This window comes from Kryptolebias marmoratus, linkage group LG19 (assembly GCF_001649575.2).
Source record: "Kryptolebias marmoratus isolate JLee-2015 linkage group LG19, ASM164957v2, whole genome shotgun sequence".
NCBI lineage: Eukaryota > Metazoa > Chordata > Actinopteri > Cyprinodontiformes > Rivulidae > Kryptolebias > Kryptolebias marmoratus.
Window position 1 is genome coordinate 4,579,000 of NC_051448.1, and position 19,028 is coordinate 4,598,027.

Genomic DNA, 19,028 nt, shown 5'->3' on the forward strand with positions numbered 1-19,028 from the left:
TTTGAATGTTGTAGGGTATGAGTGAGTGGACCTCCTGTCATGCTCAGTTAAACGAGGCGGGGAACTTTCTTATTGAAACGACAGAAACTCCAACGAGCCTCAGTCTGAGCGAGCAGCTCAGCAGAGTCAACCTGCAGTGGGCTGAATGCATGAAGAAGATGGTGTTTGTAAGTATGCATGCATTTATTCTTATATTATTTACTAACATAAAGTTTTGAGATTAAAGTACACATGTGCACAAATGAGGTCAGATGTCACTGAAGGTTTTCTTTCTTAGGAAGCACCATCAGAGGCCAGAGCCGGTCCTTCCTGTCTTCAGATAGCGGATTCAGGAGAAAAGCAGCGTACAGACTCAGAGGATGGAAAAGATGTTGGATTTCATGCCGCTATAAAAATAATGTCCCAGCCTTTCAGGGAACGGGTTCGTCTCGTTCAGTTTGTGGCTCAAACATCAGACGGAGCTGAGTCTGAGCCGTTTTCTGAACTTCGAACTCAAGCTTCGAGTTTCAGTCAGAATAATCAACCTGCTAAAACACCGACCGCTGCTGGATCAACTCTGAAGGGTTCAGAGAGTCTGGATGTGTCCAAACCTGTAGAGAGTTCAGCCACAGAGGGAACAAAGAGTCCAGATGTGTCCAGACCTGCAGCGAGTTCAGTCACAGAGGGATCAAAGCGTCCAGATGTGTCCAAAACTGCAGTGAATTCAGCTACAGAGGGAACGAAGCGTCGAGATGTGTCCAAACCTGCAGCGAGTTCAGCCACAGAGGGAACGAAGAGTCCATCTCCACCAAACGGTCAAAACATCGAGCACAAGTCCAGAGCAGGAGCCCGACCAAACGCTCCACAGGGTTCTACAGCTGCACAGCCGCCGGTCGTGGTCCGCAGTGAAGTTCTGTCAAAAGCCCAGTCGATGGCGAGGAGCAGGCTGGAGAAGGCCAGGGTTCTTTTGCAGGGACGCATCCAGCAGGCCGTGAACTTATTTAGCCCCAGAGAGATGACCGAGTCCCAAGTCAAGAAGAAACAGGTATATTAAAGAGTAGAGACGCGGCCAGTTTGTGTATGTGTTCATCCAGACCTTTAAACTCCTCTACAATTTCACTTTAAGGACCAGGACTCGTTTTCTGAAGGGTCTGGGATGTTTTTTCTGTGTTTCTGTGCAGAAAGCTCTGAAGGTTCTGCAGCCCGCTTTGCTTGAAGAGTTCCTGGGTGCGGTGGAAGGCTTCGGGGCGTTCTGCTCGGGGCCCCAGCTCCAGGACTTGATGCTTCTCTCTGACTCAGTCAGGAAGCAGTGGGAGGTAAAAAAGACTAATGACTCACCAGCTAACATTTGTGTTGATAATAGAGCTTTGATGTGTTTTTTGTCATCAGTTTAAATTAATTTTATTAATGTTTTGTGTTGCCTGTATAAACGCTCATTCAGCGTCTGCATTGCTTTTCTCTTCTGTTTTCTGCACACTTTGTGCTATTCTAACCATTTATTCAGCTCATTCAGGAGACGTGCTTTCTTTGTTTTTTGTAACTTTCTTCCTTTTCAAAATAATTAACTTTATTTACAAATATCTTTCCCATATAAATACATTCAGATCACTTTAATTCCTTCAAAAACATTGTTTTTTAAAAAATCTGCTTCAGCATGTTTGCTCTGTTTTTGCCTTCAGATGCTACTTTAGCTTTTAGTTAGCCTTTTCCACTTTTAGCCAGCCTTTTGCTGCATTTAGCTAGCTTGTTGCTAGTTTTAGCTTCCAGCTAGGCTTTTGTTAATTTTAACTAACCCTTTGTTAGTTAATTTTTGATGCTTTTAGCTTTTAGCTAACCTTCTTTCATCTTTCTCAGTAGCCTTTAAAGCAGCAAAAGTGTTTTGCTACTTTTAACAAGTCAGTTTCAGCTTCTTCAGCCACCAAATTTCAGTAACCTCCTTCAGCGTTCAGCATTCATTCTGCATTTTAACAGAAAATGTCATTTTTCTAGCTCTTCCTAAATGCTTGAACTGCTTCAGACTGCCAGAACTAACAGCCTCCTTACAGTCTGCTCGTTTGTGTCACACTCAGGATGTGCGCAGAGAAATGGCTGCCTTTGTTCACAGCTTGAAGTCTAACAGCAGAGAAGGAAAGCGGCCGTTTTCTGTTTTGCAAAGTGAAATGTTTACTAACCGTCTCCATGAAGCTGCTGACCAGACTGACCATGATTCTGTGCAGCAGCAACAGGTACTTTTCACGAGTTCACCATGGGCCTAACATCTGAAACTACGCCACAGATTCTGGAGGAAAAATCCAAAATATCTGTTCTCAGTGTCTCAGACGTTCCTCTTCCTCCTGCCAGGCCGTCACTCAGGGGTCTTCGTCCGTCGAGGGGCGTTTTGATTCCCTCAGGGAGTTGTGTGAATCCCTGACGGCAGGGAAATCCTCCAGCCTCGCAACAAATCAGCAGACAGAAGAAACACAAGCGGCGGACACAGCCCTCCTTCCTGACGGGTAAATTAATGATCGTTTTTAAACAGAAACAAAGGTTTTATATTCATAACTGAGCTGAAAGTAAAATCTAAACCACAATTGTTTTGAATCTTGAATTGTTTGTGGTTAGATTTGTGCATATTAGTGAATAATTTTTTGGTCATATATATTATAGTTTTTAACCAATCAGTTCTAAATATGACGGGTAGACAGATAAAACTTTATCTTAAAGTTTCTGATGGCATAATCTATATTTATATTCTAGTTTACCTTAGTCTGTTTTGGTTTTAATATCATTAATGTCTGTGTTTTAATATTTTTGTTCATGTTTTGCTATTCTTCATTCCAGTTAACGTTACTTCCTGTTTTATTTTGAAGAGTCTCAGTCTGTTTTACTTCCTGTCAGGGTTCAGGTAGCTAATTGTTCACACCTGACCCTCCTTCAGTTGATTAGTCCTTCAGTGTAAAGGCTTTTTAACAGCTTCTTGTTTGTATGTTCTGGCTTCTTGTGGATTATGGGTTTTGCATTTTATTATTACTTATTATTAAGAACTTTTAGCTCTTTAAAACAAACAAGCAAAAAAGAAATACAATTTTTGTCTGTTTTCTTCATTTGGGTCCTTTTGTAGCAGATCTTTTAGGAGAATATAAATAATTTTTTATATATAATTGAACAAAAGTACAACTGCTGCTCAAATTCATGTTAAAATAAATAAAATATTTATAAATGAGCATGTTTTTCTTTAGGAAGCCAGCTGGACTCAGTAGCTCTGACTGCTCCTGATGAACATCTCTTATCTCAGCAGGAGCCTCAAGGAGAACGCCTCGCTGAATCCCCCTAAAACATCAGCCGAAATACAGCCGAAGCTCACACTGAAACCAAGCATGGACCGCATGGACCGCATGGACCGCACAGAACCAGGCGTCCTGACGGTGCACGTCCTGCAGGACGTCCCAGCAGAGACTGAGGACCCCGTCCTGCAGACTGAAGGCTGTGGGTGGGAGAAAGAACCTCCACCTGAAGCCACAGAGCAGCTGCTGAAAGCTCGGCTGCTGAACGCCGCAGAGAGCAGCCAGCAAACACAAACTCACATACAGGTATGATGAAATCATCCTTTTCTTTCAGCTCTGTTGTGTAGTTTAGTAATCTGTGAGCTCTAATTCTATAAGCACTGGTTTCCATATTTGAAAAGCTGAACACCTTTTGCTTCAGCCTAAAAATTAATTTATTAGCTTTCAGTTATAAACAAAAAGTATGGAAGTGTCCAAGCAGGTGTTGGAAAACATCCCCCAACAGAATGATGTTATCATAGTGTTAAAGTTTACTCAGCACTCACACTTTTGTCCTCCTGTTTTGTTTTTGCAGTCTAATGTTTTCTGTATATTTTGTGCTGCTTTAGCCTCTCATGTTTCTAAATATTCGGCTCATTCAGGAGATGGTGCGTCTCGTTATGTTTGATGAGGTGGAGGTCGGTGCCTGTTTTAGTCACATTCACTGCTCCTCTTTATGGCCAAATAGATCAACCCTTAGTTCATCAGATCAGACAGTTTTGGGTCTTGTGGTTTGGGATTTATTCTGGTGGTCCATTATCTTGTTTCTTATCAAAACAAAGCTCTTCATTTACACTTCCTCAGTTTATTTTAGCAGTTTATTTTTTTTACTTTTGCCATTTCAGAATCAGGGAGATTTGATCTGAATTCTGTCACTTATGCCTACAGATTCTCTCAACCTGCTTATTTAATAGTTGAGATCTAAAAGTATTTGAAAACTGTTGATTCTATGCTGTATGTGAATTTGCTCGAATGTTTTGCCTGTGCAACTTTGGAACAGGATATAAGAGATTTTGCAACAAAACAATTAAAGTAAATGTGTCTCGAACTAAAAGATGCATTTAATCGACTTTGTAGGTTCAGACCGGATGTGTTTATTACTCCAAACAAACCTTCTTTACTTTGTTCATTGTGCCTTTAAAGCAGCCGGCTCAGTCAGAAGATGACTCAGCAGTTTTGTCGGCTGTGTCTGAACTGTGCAGGCCGCTAATCCCGGATAATTGGATCGGCTCACGGCTCCATCTTTGCTTTACTGATCTGTTACTATGCGACTCTCTCGTGTTGCAGGCAGTTGTCAGGAGCGACACTGTGGAGCGCAAACAGGAAGCAGAATGGACCTTCATCCCTCCACAGGAGGAGGAGGAGGAGGACCCCTCTGAACAGGACGCACTCACAAGGTTTGGATGGAAGGCTTATCACAGTTTGGCCTTTAAGGAGGTATTATGAAAAATGCAAATAAGAGATTTTAAATGTTTACATCAAGTCTGGACTGCATTAAACTTATTTCTTTGCATTTTAACTTAAAGAGTAGTTGCTGTTATGCAAATGTGACCCTTTATTTAGGACTCTTAAACTGAACCATGCGTTTATGGAGTGATTATCTCATGAACCACTGGACAGATTTTAATGAAACTCTCAGTAATAAATGGATATACATCTACAACTCAATAACTTTTGGAGTCAACCCAATTCAAAGATGGCCACCACAGCTAATTTAAAGTCAACACAAAAGTGGCTGTAACTCCATCAGTTTTATAGATATTAAGCTAAAAGCTCATCTTTTATTTGTTTAAAAATATGGTTACATATACAGATACTGTTATATGAACAGTTTATGAACTGTTTTGTTCTCTGTGAGACTTTTTAATTGTCATAAATCTGTGATGAATACAACGTAATGAAGAAACTGTACTTCTTCTCTGATGTATGGGGCAGAATGTCATCTTCAGAGAAAACCTCTGACCTGATGGAGTCTGAAGAAGATCAGAAGACGATATTCACAGAAAAACTAAACCAGATTATCAGTCAGCCTTTGGACGTCTCTTCTTTAACTTTGGCTGACTCTGCTGTGATTTCTGACCTAAAGGTACAACATATATCTGCTTTTAAACAATTAGTGATGGCATAAAGAATGAAATGTGTACAAATTATCATTAAAATCTGGATGTTTTTCCCAGGAGTTGGATGAAACTCTGAAAATCGAAATAAGGAAGCTTTCAGAACAAAGACCCAAAGCCACGTCCCGGTCCTCCGTCTGCCAGCCGCTCCACAGCAGCATTCAACATCTGGAGCAGCTCAGACAGCTGCTGAATGAAGTTCAGTCAGTTGCCCAGGCTCTGGATCGCTTCCTGGATACTCTGAGAGATATCAAGGCCGAGATCCCAACCCTGCTTGCAAACCAGGACCCCAGCAGGCATGAGAGTGGAACAAACTGGGAGGAGGGACGATATTCTTGGCAGACAGCAACGCAGAGGTTGAAGCCTGCCATGAAACAATCTCATGTTGTTGACGGTCGTTTAAAGGCAGTGGGGATGACTCTGAACATGGATGGAGCCAGTGTGACATGCCAGGAAGTGGTGGAATCTGTGTCCAAGCTTGGAACAGCCTCGGGAAAACGGACAGAAGAAGGAAAGGAAAGGGGGGAAATGCAAGGCAGCGAGGTTATGAATCTTACAGAGACGCAGAAGACAGAGACTGGGAATGATTCAGAGGTGCGGAGTGGGGAGCGCCGCACTCCAAGTGTCACAGAAGAAAAGTCAGGTTTGGAGGCCAAAAGGAGGAAAAGGGAGGAGGAGAATAAAAAGAAGACACAAAGGGAGGAAGTGCACAAGACTGAAACATGGTGGTCTGAGGAAGATCAGATGCAAAGAAGGAGCAGCCAGACTGACAGAAAGAGAAATGAAAATGAGAGTTTGGTTCAGAGGAGAGCTGCTTTGTTAGCAGCTCTGAAGGAGACGAAGGAAGCAGCTGAGCAGTTAGAACTGCAGGAACTCACTCTGCCTGCTCTGCAACACAGGTACAACTCAGCTGGCTGTAGAAATGCATTAGCCTCAGTAGATTACACATATTACGTAACAATCTTCTGACCCAAGAACCTAAGACACAGAAATTTCAGCTGGTTAGAACATGCATAACTCATAACAGCTATTTTTATTTCTTCTTTACTTCTCCTGCAGGATGCGTGTCTTGACAGAGTTGGAAAGTCCTCTCTCAGTCCTCGTCTCTGAGGTGCAGTCCATACGTGAAGCCTCCTCCCAATCAGGGGTCCTGGAAGAGAATCAGACCAGAGAGGTGCAGGATCTCTGGGAGGAAACAACAAAAGCCATAACTAAACGGTAAGCACACGTGTTTTACACAGCTGAGCGTGGTAAATGCATTTATAGTTTTTGACGTGGTGCTGATTACACCCAGGCTGGAGCAGTGTTCTGTCCTGACGGAGCTGCTGAAGAAGTTTCAGAGCCGGCGCAGTGAGCTGAGCGGGACCCTGCAGAGAGCCGAGAGCACCATCAGCCAACAAGCCTCCTACATCGGCAAAGATTACCTGCAGAGATTACACTCTAAGGTGCATCAACACGAGCATCTTTATCATCCCAGCACTGACAACTGGAGTTTATTTAGTTTGTTCCAATACAAAATTAGAAAAAAATGGATTTCTTCTGAAAATGAAGCACGAATGCTGAGTGCTGAAACTAAATTGTTATATTTAAACCAAGCAGAACAGAAGCTAAAGTTAGCAAAACAGATGCTTATATTAGTGGAATGGTAGCTAAAGCTAAAAATCAGACAAGCTGTAGCTAAAATTAACTAAACTGTAGCTGAAAGAGCAGAATGGTAGCTAAAAGAAGCAAATCTACAGCTAAAAGCTAAAAGCGGCAGAGCAGCTACTTCAAGCTAAAATGATCAAAGCAGCAGCTAAAAGTAACATAAGACAAAAATAAAGCAAGTAAGCTGAAGCAGGTTAAAAAAATGGTTTAAAAGAAATTAAGGTCTCCAATGCATTTACGTTAAATAGTTAATTATTTTAAAAACTCAAAGTTAAAAAGTCATAGCAAACGTCTCCTAAATGCGCTGAATGTTTGATGTTATTGGATAAAATGGCACATAGTAAGCAGAATTATTTTGAGTTTCTAAAAAAATAACAGTGAGAATATTGAATACAGTGAATTTATTATGACTTGTAAATATAGGATTTTTTTTTTTTCTGCATCAGGTCTTGATTTAAAATGCGTGTTCTCTCCTTGTTTTGTAAGGTTGAGGAAACAAAATCAGAACTAAACGGTCTTGGAGACAATATAGAAGAGGTCCGCAGCGTCTGCAGGCAAATTCACTCCGTCCTGCGACGGATACCAAGACGCACAGAAACTCCGTTTGAGAGAGAAGCGGATGCTCTCATGGATCGCTGGCTGGATGTAAGTCTATATGCTGTTTAGCTGTGTATCTGAAGCGTTTATTGTAGTTTAATATCTGCTTTTTGTAGTTATCAGAAAGGACAGAGTCTCACTATGAAAACCTCCATCTTTGCGTGACGTTATGGGACGGAGTGCTTCAGCTGGGGGCAGAAGTGGAGAGCTGGGCCGACAGTAAACTGGCCCTGTTTGCTCAGAGTCCGTGTTTTCAGAGTGAGGGCGACTTCAAGGCACTGCAGGTACAAACGAGCGCCTGCGTACCTTCTGTGCAACACAGAACTCCTCTTGGCTATAACACTGAGTGATTTTAACCCCCCTCACACGGCCTGCAGGACGAAATTATCATCCAAGAGGAGAGAGCTGAACATTTCCACCGACGAGCCGCTGAGATTCAGTCACTGCTTCAAAGCACAGAGACCCCTCTGGAGCTGCAGGTACAGCGCCGAGTTAGTTTCATGTTCAGGATGTTGGTTTCAGGCTGTAATAAAAAAACAAACAAACCTGTAGAATATGTAAGGGCAGAGATTTTGTCCAAGTTTACTTTAAACTTTGGCTACAGCAATTCAAAAAAATCTTATCTTATCTAAAAATCGATATGTAACACAATAATTGTTTATATCTGCATATTTTGCACCCTTGTGTTGATCCATCACAGCTTTGTTGATGAAATTTGAAAATGGCAAATCATTCTAATAATAAATTCTAGACTACCAGATTAAAAAAAGAACTGAAATGGTTTTTATGACTCGTGGACACAGACTGGTTTTTCACACATTCATCAGAGATGCGTGCAGCATACGTAGCTATAGTTTCTTATTAGATATCTCCTTGTTCATTTTGTTGTTTTCAAGCTGGTGGAGACCCAGATGAGAAAGAAAGTGGAGCAGCTGAAGGAGCTCGTTTCTGAGTCCGAGGATGTTTATAAGCAGATGGAGGCCACTCATGCACAGATTGTTTGGAGGATAACGGAGTGCCTGAACTCTCTCCAGAAGATTCAAGATTCCCTCGGTGCTCTCACTGCTCCAGATGTTCCAACAGTTTCTGCAAAACTTGAGGTAAATGCATAAAAATTAGGCTAAAAATGAATGATAAATTTCTTTTTTGTGAATCATGATAGGAAAGCAAAATGTATAAATTGAAAAACGTGTTCAGAGTAATATTTTAAAGCTTCATTTTTCTCAGTGGAGTTTAAAGTAACAAAAGCTGACATGGAATAGATTTAACATCCCTGAGAGGAACACCTTTTTCTCTGCAGGAGTTACGTCAGCAGCTCCGCTCCCAGGACAAGCAGGCGCAGAGTTTGATGGAGGATGCGGGCGTTATGGCTTCTATAGCCGGTGCAGTGGGTCTCCGGAGTCTGTCTGTCGGTGGGGTTCAGCTGGAAGAGGAAGTCCGAAGTACCCATCAGCTCTTCTCCGAGGTGGAGCAGCAGACTGAGAGAAACATCCAGGATCTGCACAGGTAACATGCCATTTTCAAAGGCACATTTTAATTAAACCAGTTTTCTTTTATGTACCACAGTGCATGGAGTGTATTGCTTTAACGTGATGTATGTGTGCTACAGGCTGCAAACACAGAAAGAACACCTGGAAAGATGGCTTCATGCAGCTGAAGAAAAGGCTTTGAAGGGGGAGGATCTTGGATGCTTGAGAGAGGAAGCACTTCAACAAAGGTAAACTGTTCTGTAGGTGAAGGCAGGAAATGGTCATGGCGGCGTTTTTTTTAATAATTACAGAGAAAGGTGAATAAAAATTTTTTGGAAACAAGAGGGACCATCCTGTTTGTTATCAGCACACAGTTTAAAAAGCCTGCCTCTCTGATGGTATGGGGGTGCATTAGTGTCTCTGGCATGGGCAGCTTACACATCTGGAAAGGCGCCATCAATACAGAGAAGTATATACAGATTTTAGAACAACATATTCTCAGAGACAATGCTAAACCTCATACTGCATGGATTCCAGCAGCCCGAAGTCTGATTGCTGATCTCATGGACTGAAAGCATTTAATGAATCCTGAAATTAAAAATCCAACAAAGAGCTAGGAAAGTCAAACAGCTAAAATCCTCCATCAGACAGCTGCTCTCCTCAGGATGGGATGTTTACAGAAGTAAACATGATCCTGTTCCTTCTTTTTTAAGATGTGCAGCTGTTACAAAATTCAATTTTTTTTTGTCCCCAAAACAATACCACAATTTCATAGTTTAAATATTTCACATTTACTATGTTCCTTTGTGAAGAAATATGAGTTTATATTTACAAATCACTGAATTCAGTTCTTATTTACTTTTTGCACAATGTCCCAACTTCTTTAGAATTGGGCTTGTAGAATAATTTACTAAAATAGTCCATGTTGATGGATTTATCCTTAGACTTCATGTATATTCATTCATGTACACCGGTGGTCTCCAATCCTGGTCCTGGAGGGCCTCCATCCTGCATGTTTTACATGTTTCTCATCTCCAACTCACCTGATTTGAATTAATAGATGATTAACAGGCTTCTGCAGAACATGAAGAGGTTATTTAACCTCTGAATCAGGTGTGTTGGAGCAGAGAAACAAGGAAAACATGCAGGATGGTGGCCCTCCAGGACCAGGATTGGAGACCCTTGATGTACACAATCATTTTCTCTAAAAACAGTGCAAGTATAAATGGATGAGCCTCTGTAGCAGTCAAACAGTATCTACTCATGTGTACAGTTTATTCTGTTTTCAGATACCGTAACAAACCAGGGTTTTTGTTATTAGTTTGTTTTTTAAACCCCTTCCTGTCCATATGGACCTTAACGTGACAAAGCTTTATTTTTGTCCCTCTGTTGACATTTAAAAGTCTGAGCAAACTTTAGGTGATTGATTCTTTTTGTGTTCTGCAGCGTGCGAACGGAGCTCATCGCCCAGCTCGTGTCGTCTCTGCGAAGCAGCAACCTTCAGCAGGCGGCACTCCTGGAGCAGAGCTGCAAACTGCTGGAACGATACCGCACCTTCCGCACGGGGACACGAGGCAGCTCAGAGGAGGAGCGGCGCTCTCTGAGCCGGGATGCTGAGAAGTTTCAGACCTTCTTTGAATCCACGCAGTCGTGGACCGAAGATTCGAGGCAGACCGTTAAACCTCCTCTTGTCCAACGCAGCGAGATCAGGACTCCAGTAGAGCAAAAACTTCACTGTGCTCAAGTAAGGAAACATTTTGTCTATGAACTGAAAGATTTCTTTGGTACATGATTAACTGGGATTATGAATATCAACTTAGTCAAAATTAACTGCAGTACTTTGGATCACGGTTAGTTTGACTTTTTCTTCATATTTGTATAAAAGCCACAGGGAGGTGACTGACTCATAAAACATCCATGTGTTTAACTTTAAGAAGTTTCCAATAGCAGGACAATTCACCTGTTTTGTACAGTAAAATTCAAAGCAACAATAAATTTGTAAATCCTAATTTCTCCTTAAAAAAATCAATGTATTCCTCGAAGGAATACATATCACCCGCTGCCTTTGATGCCAGAGTTTTAAACTGAAATTATCTTATGTTGAGAACAATAAGGTCAATATTTGTAAAATTGGATAAAATGTGGCCATTTTTGTGTTGGATCAGCTGTGGCGGTCATCTTGAATTGGGTTGACTCCAAAAGTGAATCGGCTGACGTACGTCCAGAGATTACTTTCTGAAAGGTTCATTAAAACTCGTACAATGGTATATCAGATATTTTGGTAGCAGACACACATACACACACACAGACGAGGACAAAAACATCATCGTCTGCCTTCACCTTTCAGCATCAAGCGATAATAAACTGGGGTCAGTGAAGGGATATGATTTTGGTGAGGAAATGTACTTCAGTGTAAGTCCACTGACTGTTGCTTGGTGTGGCTGAAAAATCCACAGGGTTCGTACTCCCGCCTCGAGGAAGGTCTGAGTAATGAGGAGCACTTCGGCCAGCTGCTGCAGGACTGCCACCATAATTTGACAACCCTGCAGGAAGAGGTGTCAGTTTGTCAGGAGCAGAAAGACGAGTCGGGTGGACTGAGCACGGATGGAGCAGCTCTGGAGGTAAACCTCTTAAAATAAATAAAGTGACCCAATGCATCCTGTTCGGACTCGCTTACATTTCACGTCACGTTCTGTTTGGATACAAACCTGCCTGCTGAAGGACTTTGCTTTAACTGAGCCGTTAAAGGTAAAAGACGCAGAGCGCTAGCTTTGTAAGCACCTTTCACAGGCACAAACATCCCAGAGAGAGTAATTAAAAGCAGCAAACAAATCAGGTAAAAGCCTGAAATGAAAGAACTGTTTCTTGAGTCTGTGGCGTCTGAGCACAAGCTAAAAGATGCAGAAGCCAAAAGCAGCAAAATGGTAGGTGAAAGGCAAAAACAGAGCAAGTATACTGAAGCAGTTTCAACAAATTCAATGTTTTTGAGAGAATGAATCAAGCTTAATGTAGTTAAATGGTAAAATATTCATGATTCAAGTTAAATATTTTGAAAAACAGAAATTAGAAAAACCAAAAGAGACCCAACTTCTGAATGAAGCATTCAATGAAACCAGCATTTAGTTAAATAAACATTTATACTTTGCATCATGTTTCATTCAAATATCTTTTACTCTTTCCATTTTTTAGGCTTTACTTGAAGATGTAACAGATGTCGGAAAAGATGTTTTACAACTTGGAGAGGACAGGAAATCCCTCACAGCTGAGGCCCGAGCCAGCATTACTGAGCAGCTCAGTGATCTCCAAAACCAGAAGGGGGCGATGGAGAGCAGCATCAAAGAACATCAACAGGCGGCACCGCTTACTGGGAACCAAACAGTTCAGAAAGTTGGGGTAGATGCCTCCCTTTCACAGACAGAACTGAGAGTCTTGGCTGAAAATGTGGAGAATCTGCCCAAGGTTGAGTCAGATCTCCGGCAGCTGACACAGCGGGGGTGTATCGTACAGGTAACATTAAATATCCTTTAAAAATGTCACAATATCCCTGGAAAAATGGAGCTGACAGTTCTCTCAATCCCAGACGTTTTGTGTCTCTCAGGACTGTGAGCGAAGGATGACAGAGGTGGCTGCCAGAGTTAATGAGCTGCAGCGGACGAGGGAAACGCAGGAAACTCCTCCTGCAGATGACATTTTAACTGTCGGTGCAGTTTGTAAAGACCTCGACAGGTACATCGCCTCGTTTAGAACCAGAAAAGTTGCATCCTGCAGAATGAGCAGCCATGTCAGTGGGAACAAACAATATTAATGTAATTTTACAATATAATTAAGAGTGAATTTGATCAGGGAAAATCAGATTTTTAGGTCTTTTTGGAGACTTTTTAGCTGTTTCCAAATGAAAGTCAGTGCACTTTTGTTGCACGTTTGGTTACTTTAGCTTCTAGTAAGTAAAAATGTATTTGTACAGCACATTTCAGCAGCAAGGCATTCAAAGTGCTTTACATCATAAAGACATCAAAAACATCATTACAATCATCAAAAAAAAAATTAAGCATAAAAATGATAATCATAAGGTCAATATGTATTAAGATATTTTGTTCAGAGCAGCTTTACTCCTGAATTTGTTTGCAGACTACTAATCAAAGGCAGCTCTAAACAGGTGAGTTTTCAGCCTTGATTTAAAGGAATTTAGTGTTTCGGCTGTTTTGCAGTTTTCCGGGAGTTTGTTCCAGATTGATGGAGCATAGAAACTGAAAACTGCTTCTCCATGTTTAGTTCTGGTTCTGGGGATACCAAGTGGACCAGAACCAGAGGACCTGAGTGTTCTGGAGGGTTGATACGACGATAATAAGTCTTTAATGTATTGTGGTGCTAGATCGTTCAGCGATTTATAAGCTAATAGAAGTATTTTAAAGTCTATTCTCTGAGCTACAGGGAGCCAGTGTAGAGACTTTAAAACCGGGGTGATGTGCTCTATTTTTCTGGTCTTAGTGAGAACACGGGCAGCAGCTGCAGCTGTCTGATTGGGTTTTTTGGCAGGCCTGTGAAGACGCTGCTGCAGGAATCGAGACGACTAAAGATGAACGCGTGCATCATTTTCTCTAGGTCTTGTTGTGACATTAGTCCTTTAATTCTGGAGATGTTCTTCAGGTGGTAAAAGCCAACTTTGTAACTGTTTTCTAGTGCCACAGTTAAAGGATTGTCAGAAAATATTGCTCCATTTGAAACAAAACAAAATTACTGTTGAGGAGGATAGTAGCTTGTGTCACAGTTTGTTGCATTAAAATCAGATCTCTTAATAGAAAAATGCTACCTTTTCTACATGAAGTTTTATTATAAGTAAAGAAACTCTTCGCCTGCCTTTTTGTTTCCTGAATCCAGCAACGGGTCAGCTGAGTCCGTCAACCGAAGCCAAACTGAGACGACTTCATTCAGCCAGGTAAACGGCACACGTCCTTCCTTCTGTTCTCATTTAAACCCCTTAAAAAAACATTAGGTAAACAAGCGATTTCAGGATCATTGTTCTTTTCTGGACCATTTTTCTCAATGTCTGTGTGTGTATTTGTTAAGCAAAATATCTCATGAAGTAGTGGACGGGTTTTCATTTTAATCAGAAAGTAATCATCGCATAAACAACTGATTAACTTTTGGAGTTAACCTCATTAAAAATGGCTGCTGCAGCCAAGCAACCTTAGCAAGGACAAAAAATGGTTATAATTCAGTCAGTTTTACAGATAGTGAGCTAAAATCTGGTGTGGTAGTAGCTGAGAGTCATTCACAGAACATACTTTGTGGACTAATCCATCTTTGAGATCATGTTCAGTATCACATGAGACCGACCCTAATATCTTTTACCAGGTTTGAACAAAGTGAATTAAACTCGGTCCTTTCTCATCATGGGCTGATCTTAAAACCTGGCATGAAAGGCGGCGGGCGACATGCATTCCTTCATCAAATACTGATTGCTTTCTGATATTAAACGTAGTCACAATTTCACTGAAGCTGTAGTGTGTCCAGTTTTTCTGTCTGATAAAATGAAATAATGTAACCGTCAAACTTTGACAACGTTAAAGAAGTCTGACTGTGTTTTAACAGACTTTTTCCGCCTTTAACCACTGCTTCGGATGTTCCAGACCTTTTCAGAGCAGCAATCAAAAACACTAAAGCCTCCAGTTTTTTTTTTCCTACCTGCACTTTATGTTAATGCCTTGAAAATGATCTTCTTTTTTACCGGGCCCAGACCAAATGTTGAAGATTTCCCTCGCAGTTATGTGAGGTTTTGTCGAGCTGTGAAATGCCACAAGTCCATCCTCTAAATTATATCAGGAATGAAAGGCCTTTCTGCTCCACGTGGCTCTGGTGGAAAATAAAACGGAGACGTGGTTAACGACTGTTCAGAGTTCGCTCTTTAACTTTAATTTAAAAAAGAAAAAACAGTTTGAGGCTTATTTTAATGAACATTTCTCATCTGAGCTCATGTTCTGCTCGTCGTCTGAGTGATGCTGTAATATGATCTTTTCATCTGCTGATCGTGATGTAGATAAAGAACTTGATAAATACAAACAAATAGGGCAAATATAATAAAAGTAAATAATAAATGCCTGTCATTCCTTGAAGGAATGCATATCACCCAAGTTTTAGACTAAAATCATCTCATGATGAGAAAAGATGGATCTGTAGCTGTTCAGGTCAAACCTTGAAAATAAAGTTTTTTATCTTGTGTGATCAGTTAGCGCTCAGAATACGTGTTGACGATGACTCTAAGCTACTACCACAACAAATTTTAGCTTCATATCTGTGAAATTGGCTGAGTTATAGCCATTTTTACGAGGTAGGTTGGCTGTGTTCCAAAAGGTAATCAGTTTTATTTTCAATTATTACTTCCTGAAAGTCTCATTAAACTCTGTCCACTAGTTTATGCTATCAGTACAGACAAACGCACACACAGACGGGCATTAAAAGGTGCACCTGTGCCTCTGTTCTCACAGCTTTGGATAAACGTTTGCAGCTTCAACAAGCACTTTGTGAAGTCATTGCTGCAGACTTTCTTCGAGATTATTTTGGGGATCAGAAGTGACGACAGTTCTGTTGAACCTCTTCAGAACCTTTTCTTAAGAGTCAAACTGCACTTAAAGCTCTGTCTAAATGTCTGAGACACAGAATTGTACAGCTAGAATCACATTAAGACACCTTTTAAAATGTTTTTGTGAATTTCACAGATGAGTCACGGTCAAGTGGATCTGCCAAATAAAAGTGACGGAGGAAAGGAAGACTGGGCGTCACCTGATAGCGCTACAGGTTTCTCCTCTCCAGCAGACAGTGACCCTGACAGCAAAAGTCCTCCTGAAGGAGCTCATCTTTCCACTGGAGCGTCACGTAAAGAATGTGAAGCCACAGAACGGAATCCACCAGGCACTCCGGATCAGAAACACCAAGAACACGCCTCGACCCCTGTTCAAGCCACATGTTCAGAAAGTCCAGATGTTTTAAGATCAGAGGCTCCTCCATCAGCTTCACAGGAGTTTAATCTCCAGGCTTATCTTGGGGCAAAGGATGATGGTTGCAAACCTTGTATTAATACTCAAAACGTCACGCTCAGGACTCTCTCTGAATCTCTTCCTGCTTTTCATAAAACATCCCTGCAAGAAGCACCACAATCAGCCCCATTCAGTGTGTCTGATCACCTCCCGGGACACGCCGACACTTCCGGGGTTTTAACAGATGCTCAGGAACCAGAAAAACACTCTGAGATCACAAAGGAAGTGTTTACAGTTGCGCTAGACATGCAGCGACAGGAACATACTGGTGCTTACAGTCCAGATGTTCTCAGATGTTCTGCAGAGCTTCACGGTGCTCAGCTGCTGGAGAAGACACCTGGACTCATCACAGGACCAACTGGTCCAGAAGCTGACTTTAAAAGCTGTGCCCATTTTCAAGAAAATGGAAGCTCAGATAAAGTGTTTACTGTCGTGTTGGAGCTGCAGGAGTGGGACAAACAGCAAAGTGGGAACATCTTGCCCAGCTGGTCAGATGTTCTCAGACGAGGCGCTGAGCTTAATGATGCAGAACCTGCAGAAATGTCAAACACACGATTTCCTGAGAATAAATCAGGACTCTGCCCCACATCAGGCAGTCCTGAATCAAATGAAAAGCTGTTAAAAAGTCTTGGTTTGAGCTCTGAATCAAACGCTTTAGTGACTGATTTCTGTCAGTCTGGGGAGCAAACGGAGAGCTCTGCCCTCTGTGCTGCGAAAGGATCAGATGCCCCAAATGAACGGCTGAAGGATGCAGCTGACAGGAAGCACCCGACGGCCGCCACCGCTGCTGAACCGAGCGCAGGCGAGGAGGTGGAACAAGGAGGAGCTGAGAGCTGCAGAACACCGGCAGGACCGGAGCATCCCGGAGGGCGCGAGGAAACGGTGACGACACCGGAGCAGGTGACGAGTTTTATTATTTATAGAGAAATAACCCATTAAAACTTTAATGTTTGCTGTGGAAAACTGAATATTAAACAAGATGGACTTTTAGAACTCATTCAAATTGAACTCAAAACTTTCCTCATAAATAAAACTAACATTAAACTCCCTGAATTAGTGGTTTGGCAGGTAAGTTTTTTTAATCAAATCAGACAAAAGCTAACTTTTGGTGCAAATTATTGGAGCTTGTAAACAAATTAGAATAGGATAATGGATATAATAGAGCAGAACTGAAAGATATTCTATTTCTAAAATATGGAATAGACAGGAACTATACTTTAAAGATGAGAGAAGTTTATTGTCATGCTTTCAAATAAAAACAATAGAAATAATAGGAGCATACCGGCTGTGATTTGTCATTTTTTAGACTGAGTTTTTTTTATTGGTCCCCTGAGGGAAATTAGTTACAGCTTTTAAAAATAATCGTAACAACAGCAGTAAAAGCAAAAACAAACAGTAACATGGTTGACTTAGTGCTGCTGCTGCTTCATCATATAACTCTGAATTATTTTCAAAATAAAAGATAAATATTATTGGAACAAACTCATAAAAAGTTCAACTCCACACTTTTACTACACTTGTAAGTTAAATTTAATGTGAGCTTGTAGATGATTTGGATGTTTGAATGTAACTTTTCTTTTTTTTATATAACATTTTTAACTTTCCACTCGTATTTTAAGGTCTTTTTTTTTTGACATTTCCAAACCCTGGTCATTTCTTTTACTCACATTCATGTGGGTGTTTGTGAGGGAGAAGGAAAATATCTGACATTTTAAAACTGTAATTTGTTTAGCAAAATTTAGCCTTTTGTTCTCTTTACCAAAGTTTATTATTTCTTTTCTGTGTATTTGAGCTCTAGACTTTCAGCAAAAATGCAGATGCACCAAACAAAATGTTTAATTGTTTGTTAAACATTAAAAACACTAGTAAATGTTAGGCTTTTTCACTTCTAAAGTTTTATTTATTGTTCCACAATTAAAAAGAATTATATAGTTAGTTATTACGAAAGGAATCTTATTGTTATGTAACAAATACTTTTTATTCTCAACGTAAACCTCTCTGATTTCTTTGTTTCCTGGAAAGAGTGACCTAAAATCTGTTTGTTTTAATGGAACGATACATCATCAGGATTTCAGGGGTTTGGGTCTGATCAGATAAAGAAACATTAAGTATTTGAAACTTTTTCTTTTTGCCTTTGGAGTTATTTTTCTGTTTCTACGTATCGGCAAAGTTTCAAAACTTAAAGTCCCGCTGAAGACACTTCTCCTGACTGCCTGAGCTGAAATATTCCTGGACTTTCTTGCTTTATTTATTCCTAATTGCACCATGGATTTGGCAGACACTTTGACTTGGAATAGAAACAACACATGTCTGTTTATGATGGCTACAGAAAACCAGCACGCACAAATAAAATACAGACTTTAATACACTTGAGCTGCCTCGGATAGTTAAAGCCTTAAAGCCTTTTTTGTTGCAGTGAAATCGATCTTTGTTTGCTTGGAGGCCAGTTTGGAGGACTGAGTTATAATCATTTTATGTTGCTGGCAGTCATCTTGAGTTAGTTTGACTCTAAACACCCAATGATTGAGTTTTAAAAGTTTCATTAAAATCCATGTGGTGGTTCATGAGATGTTTTGCTAACAGACAGACAGAGTTGACGCCGAACTCTAAGAACAAATCTGTCTCGATCGGTTGGCGCTGGCAGTAAATGTTGTGGAGGAAGTTTTCCTGTTTCTGCTCCACCTGCAGTCTGTCACAGATCACACCTGAGTCATGCCCCAGAACTCTGAAAACGTGCCGCCCCTCTTTTGTAATGTAGTAACCAATCGGATCATTTCGAGTTTTTGGTCGTCAAACCTGTCCGACCAAGTTGTCAAAGTTTCCGTAGAAAGAAGAGCAGCGGCAGCTTTATGGGCAGGAGGATTCCTCGTCCCCGGAGGCTCC

The 19,028-nt window shown here is 41.0% G+C and overlaps 1 protein-coding gene across 2 annotated transcripts in view; it reads left to right on the forward strand.

The window, feature by feature from the left end:
- The window catches only part of LOC108233437 (nesprin-2), an 85,376-nt gene that overhangs the window by 10,690 nt on the left and 55,658 nt on the right, over positions 1 to 19,028 (forward strand). For both annotated transcript variants that reach the window (XM_037981595.1, XM_037981596.1), the window contains exons 17-39: positions 15 to 167; positions 278 to 1,024; positions 1,161 to 1,295; positions 2,049 to 2,204; positions 2,320 to 2,471; positions 3,254 to 3,548; positions 4,569 to 4,678; positions 5,217 to 5,367; positions 5,459 to 6,297; positions 6,458 to 6,616; positions 6,693 to 6,843; positions 7,532 to 7,690; positions 7,759 to 7,926; positions 8,020 to 8,121; positions 8,539 to 8,742; positions 8,943 to 9,148; positions 9,252 to 9,359; positions 10,558 to 10,855; positions 11,568 to 11,732; positions 12,301 to 12,618; positions 12,710 to 12,837; positions 13,990 to 14,047; positions 15,828 to 17,045. In XM_037981595.1, the coding sequence (XP_037837523.1) occupies positions 15 to 167; positions 278 to 1,024; positions 1,161 to 1,295; positions 2,049 to 2,204; positions 2,320 to 2,471; positions 3,254 to 3,548; positions 4,569 to 4,678; positions 5,217 to 5,367; positions 5,459 to 6,297; positions 6,458 to 6,616; positions 6,693 to 6,843; positions 7,532 to 7,690; positions 7,759 to 7,926; positions 8,020 to 8,121; positions 8,539 to 8,742; positions 8,943 to 9,148; positions 9,252 to 9,359; positions 10,558 to 10,855; positions 11,568 to 11,732; positions 12,301 to 12,618; positions 12,710 to 12,837; positions 13,990 to 14,047; positions 15,828 to 17,045 (6,180 nt within the window). The remainder of the gene's footprint in view (positions 1 to 14; positions 168 to 277; positions 1,025 to 1,160; positions 1,296 to 2,048; positions 2,205 to 2,319; positions 2,472 to 3,253; positions 3,549 to 4,568; positions 4,679 to 5,216; positions 5,368 to 5,458; positions 6,298 to 6,457; positions 6,617 to 6,692; positions 6,844 to 7,531; positions 7,691 to 7,758; positions 7,927 to 8,019; positions 8,122 to 8,538; positions 8,743 to 8,942; positions 9,149 to 9,251; positions 9,360 to 10,557; positions 10,856 to 11,567; positions 11,733 to 12,300; positions 12,619 to 12,709; positions 12,838 to 13,989; positions 14,048 to 15,827; positions 17,046 to 19,028) is intronic.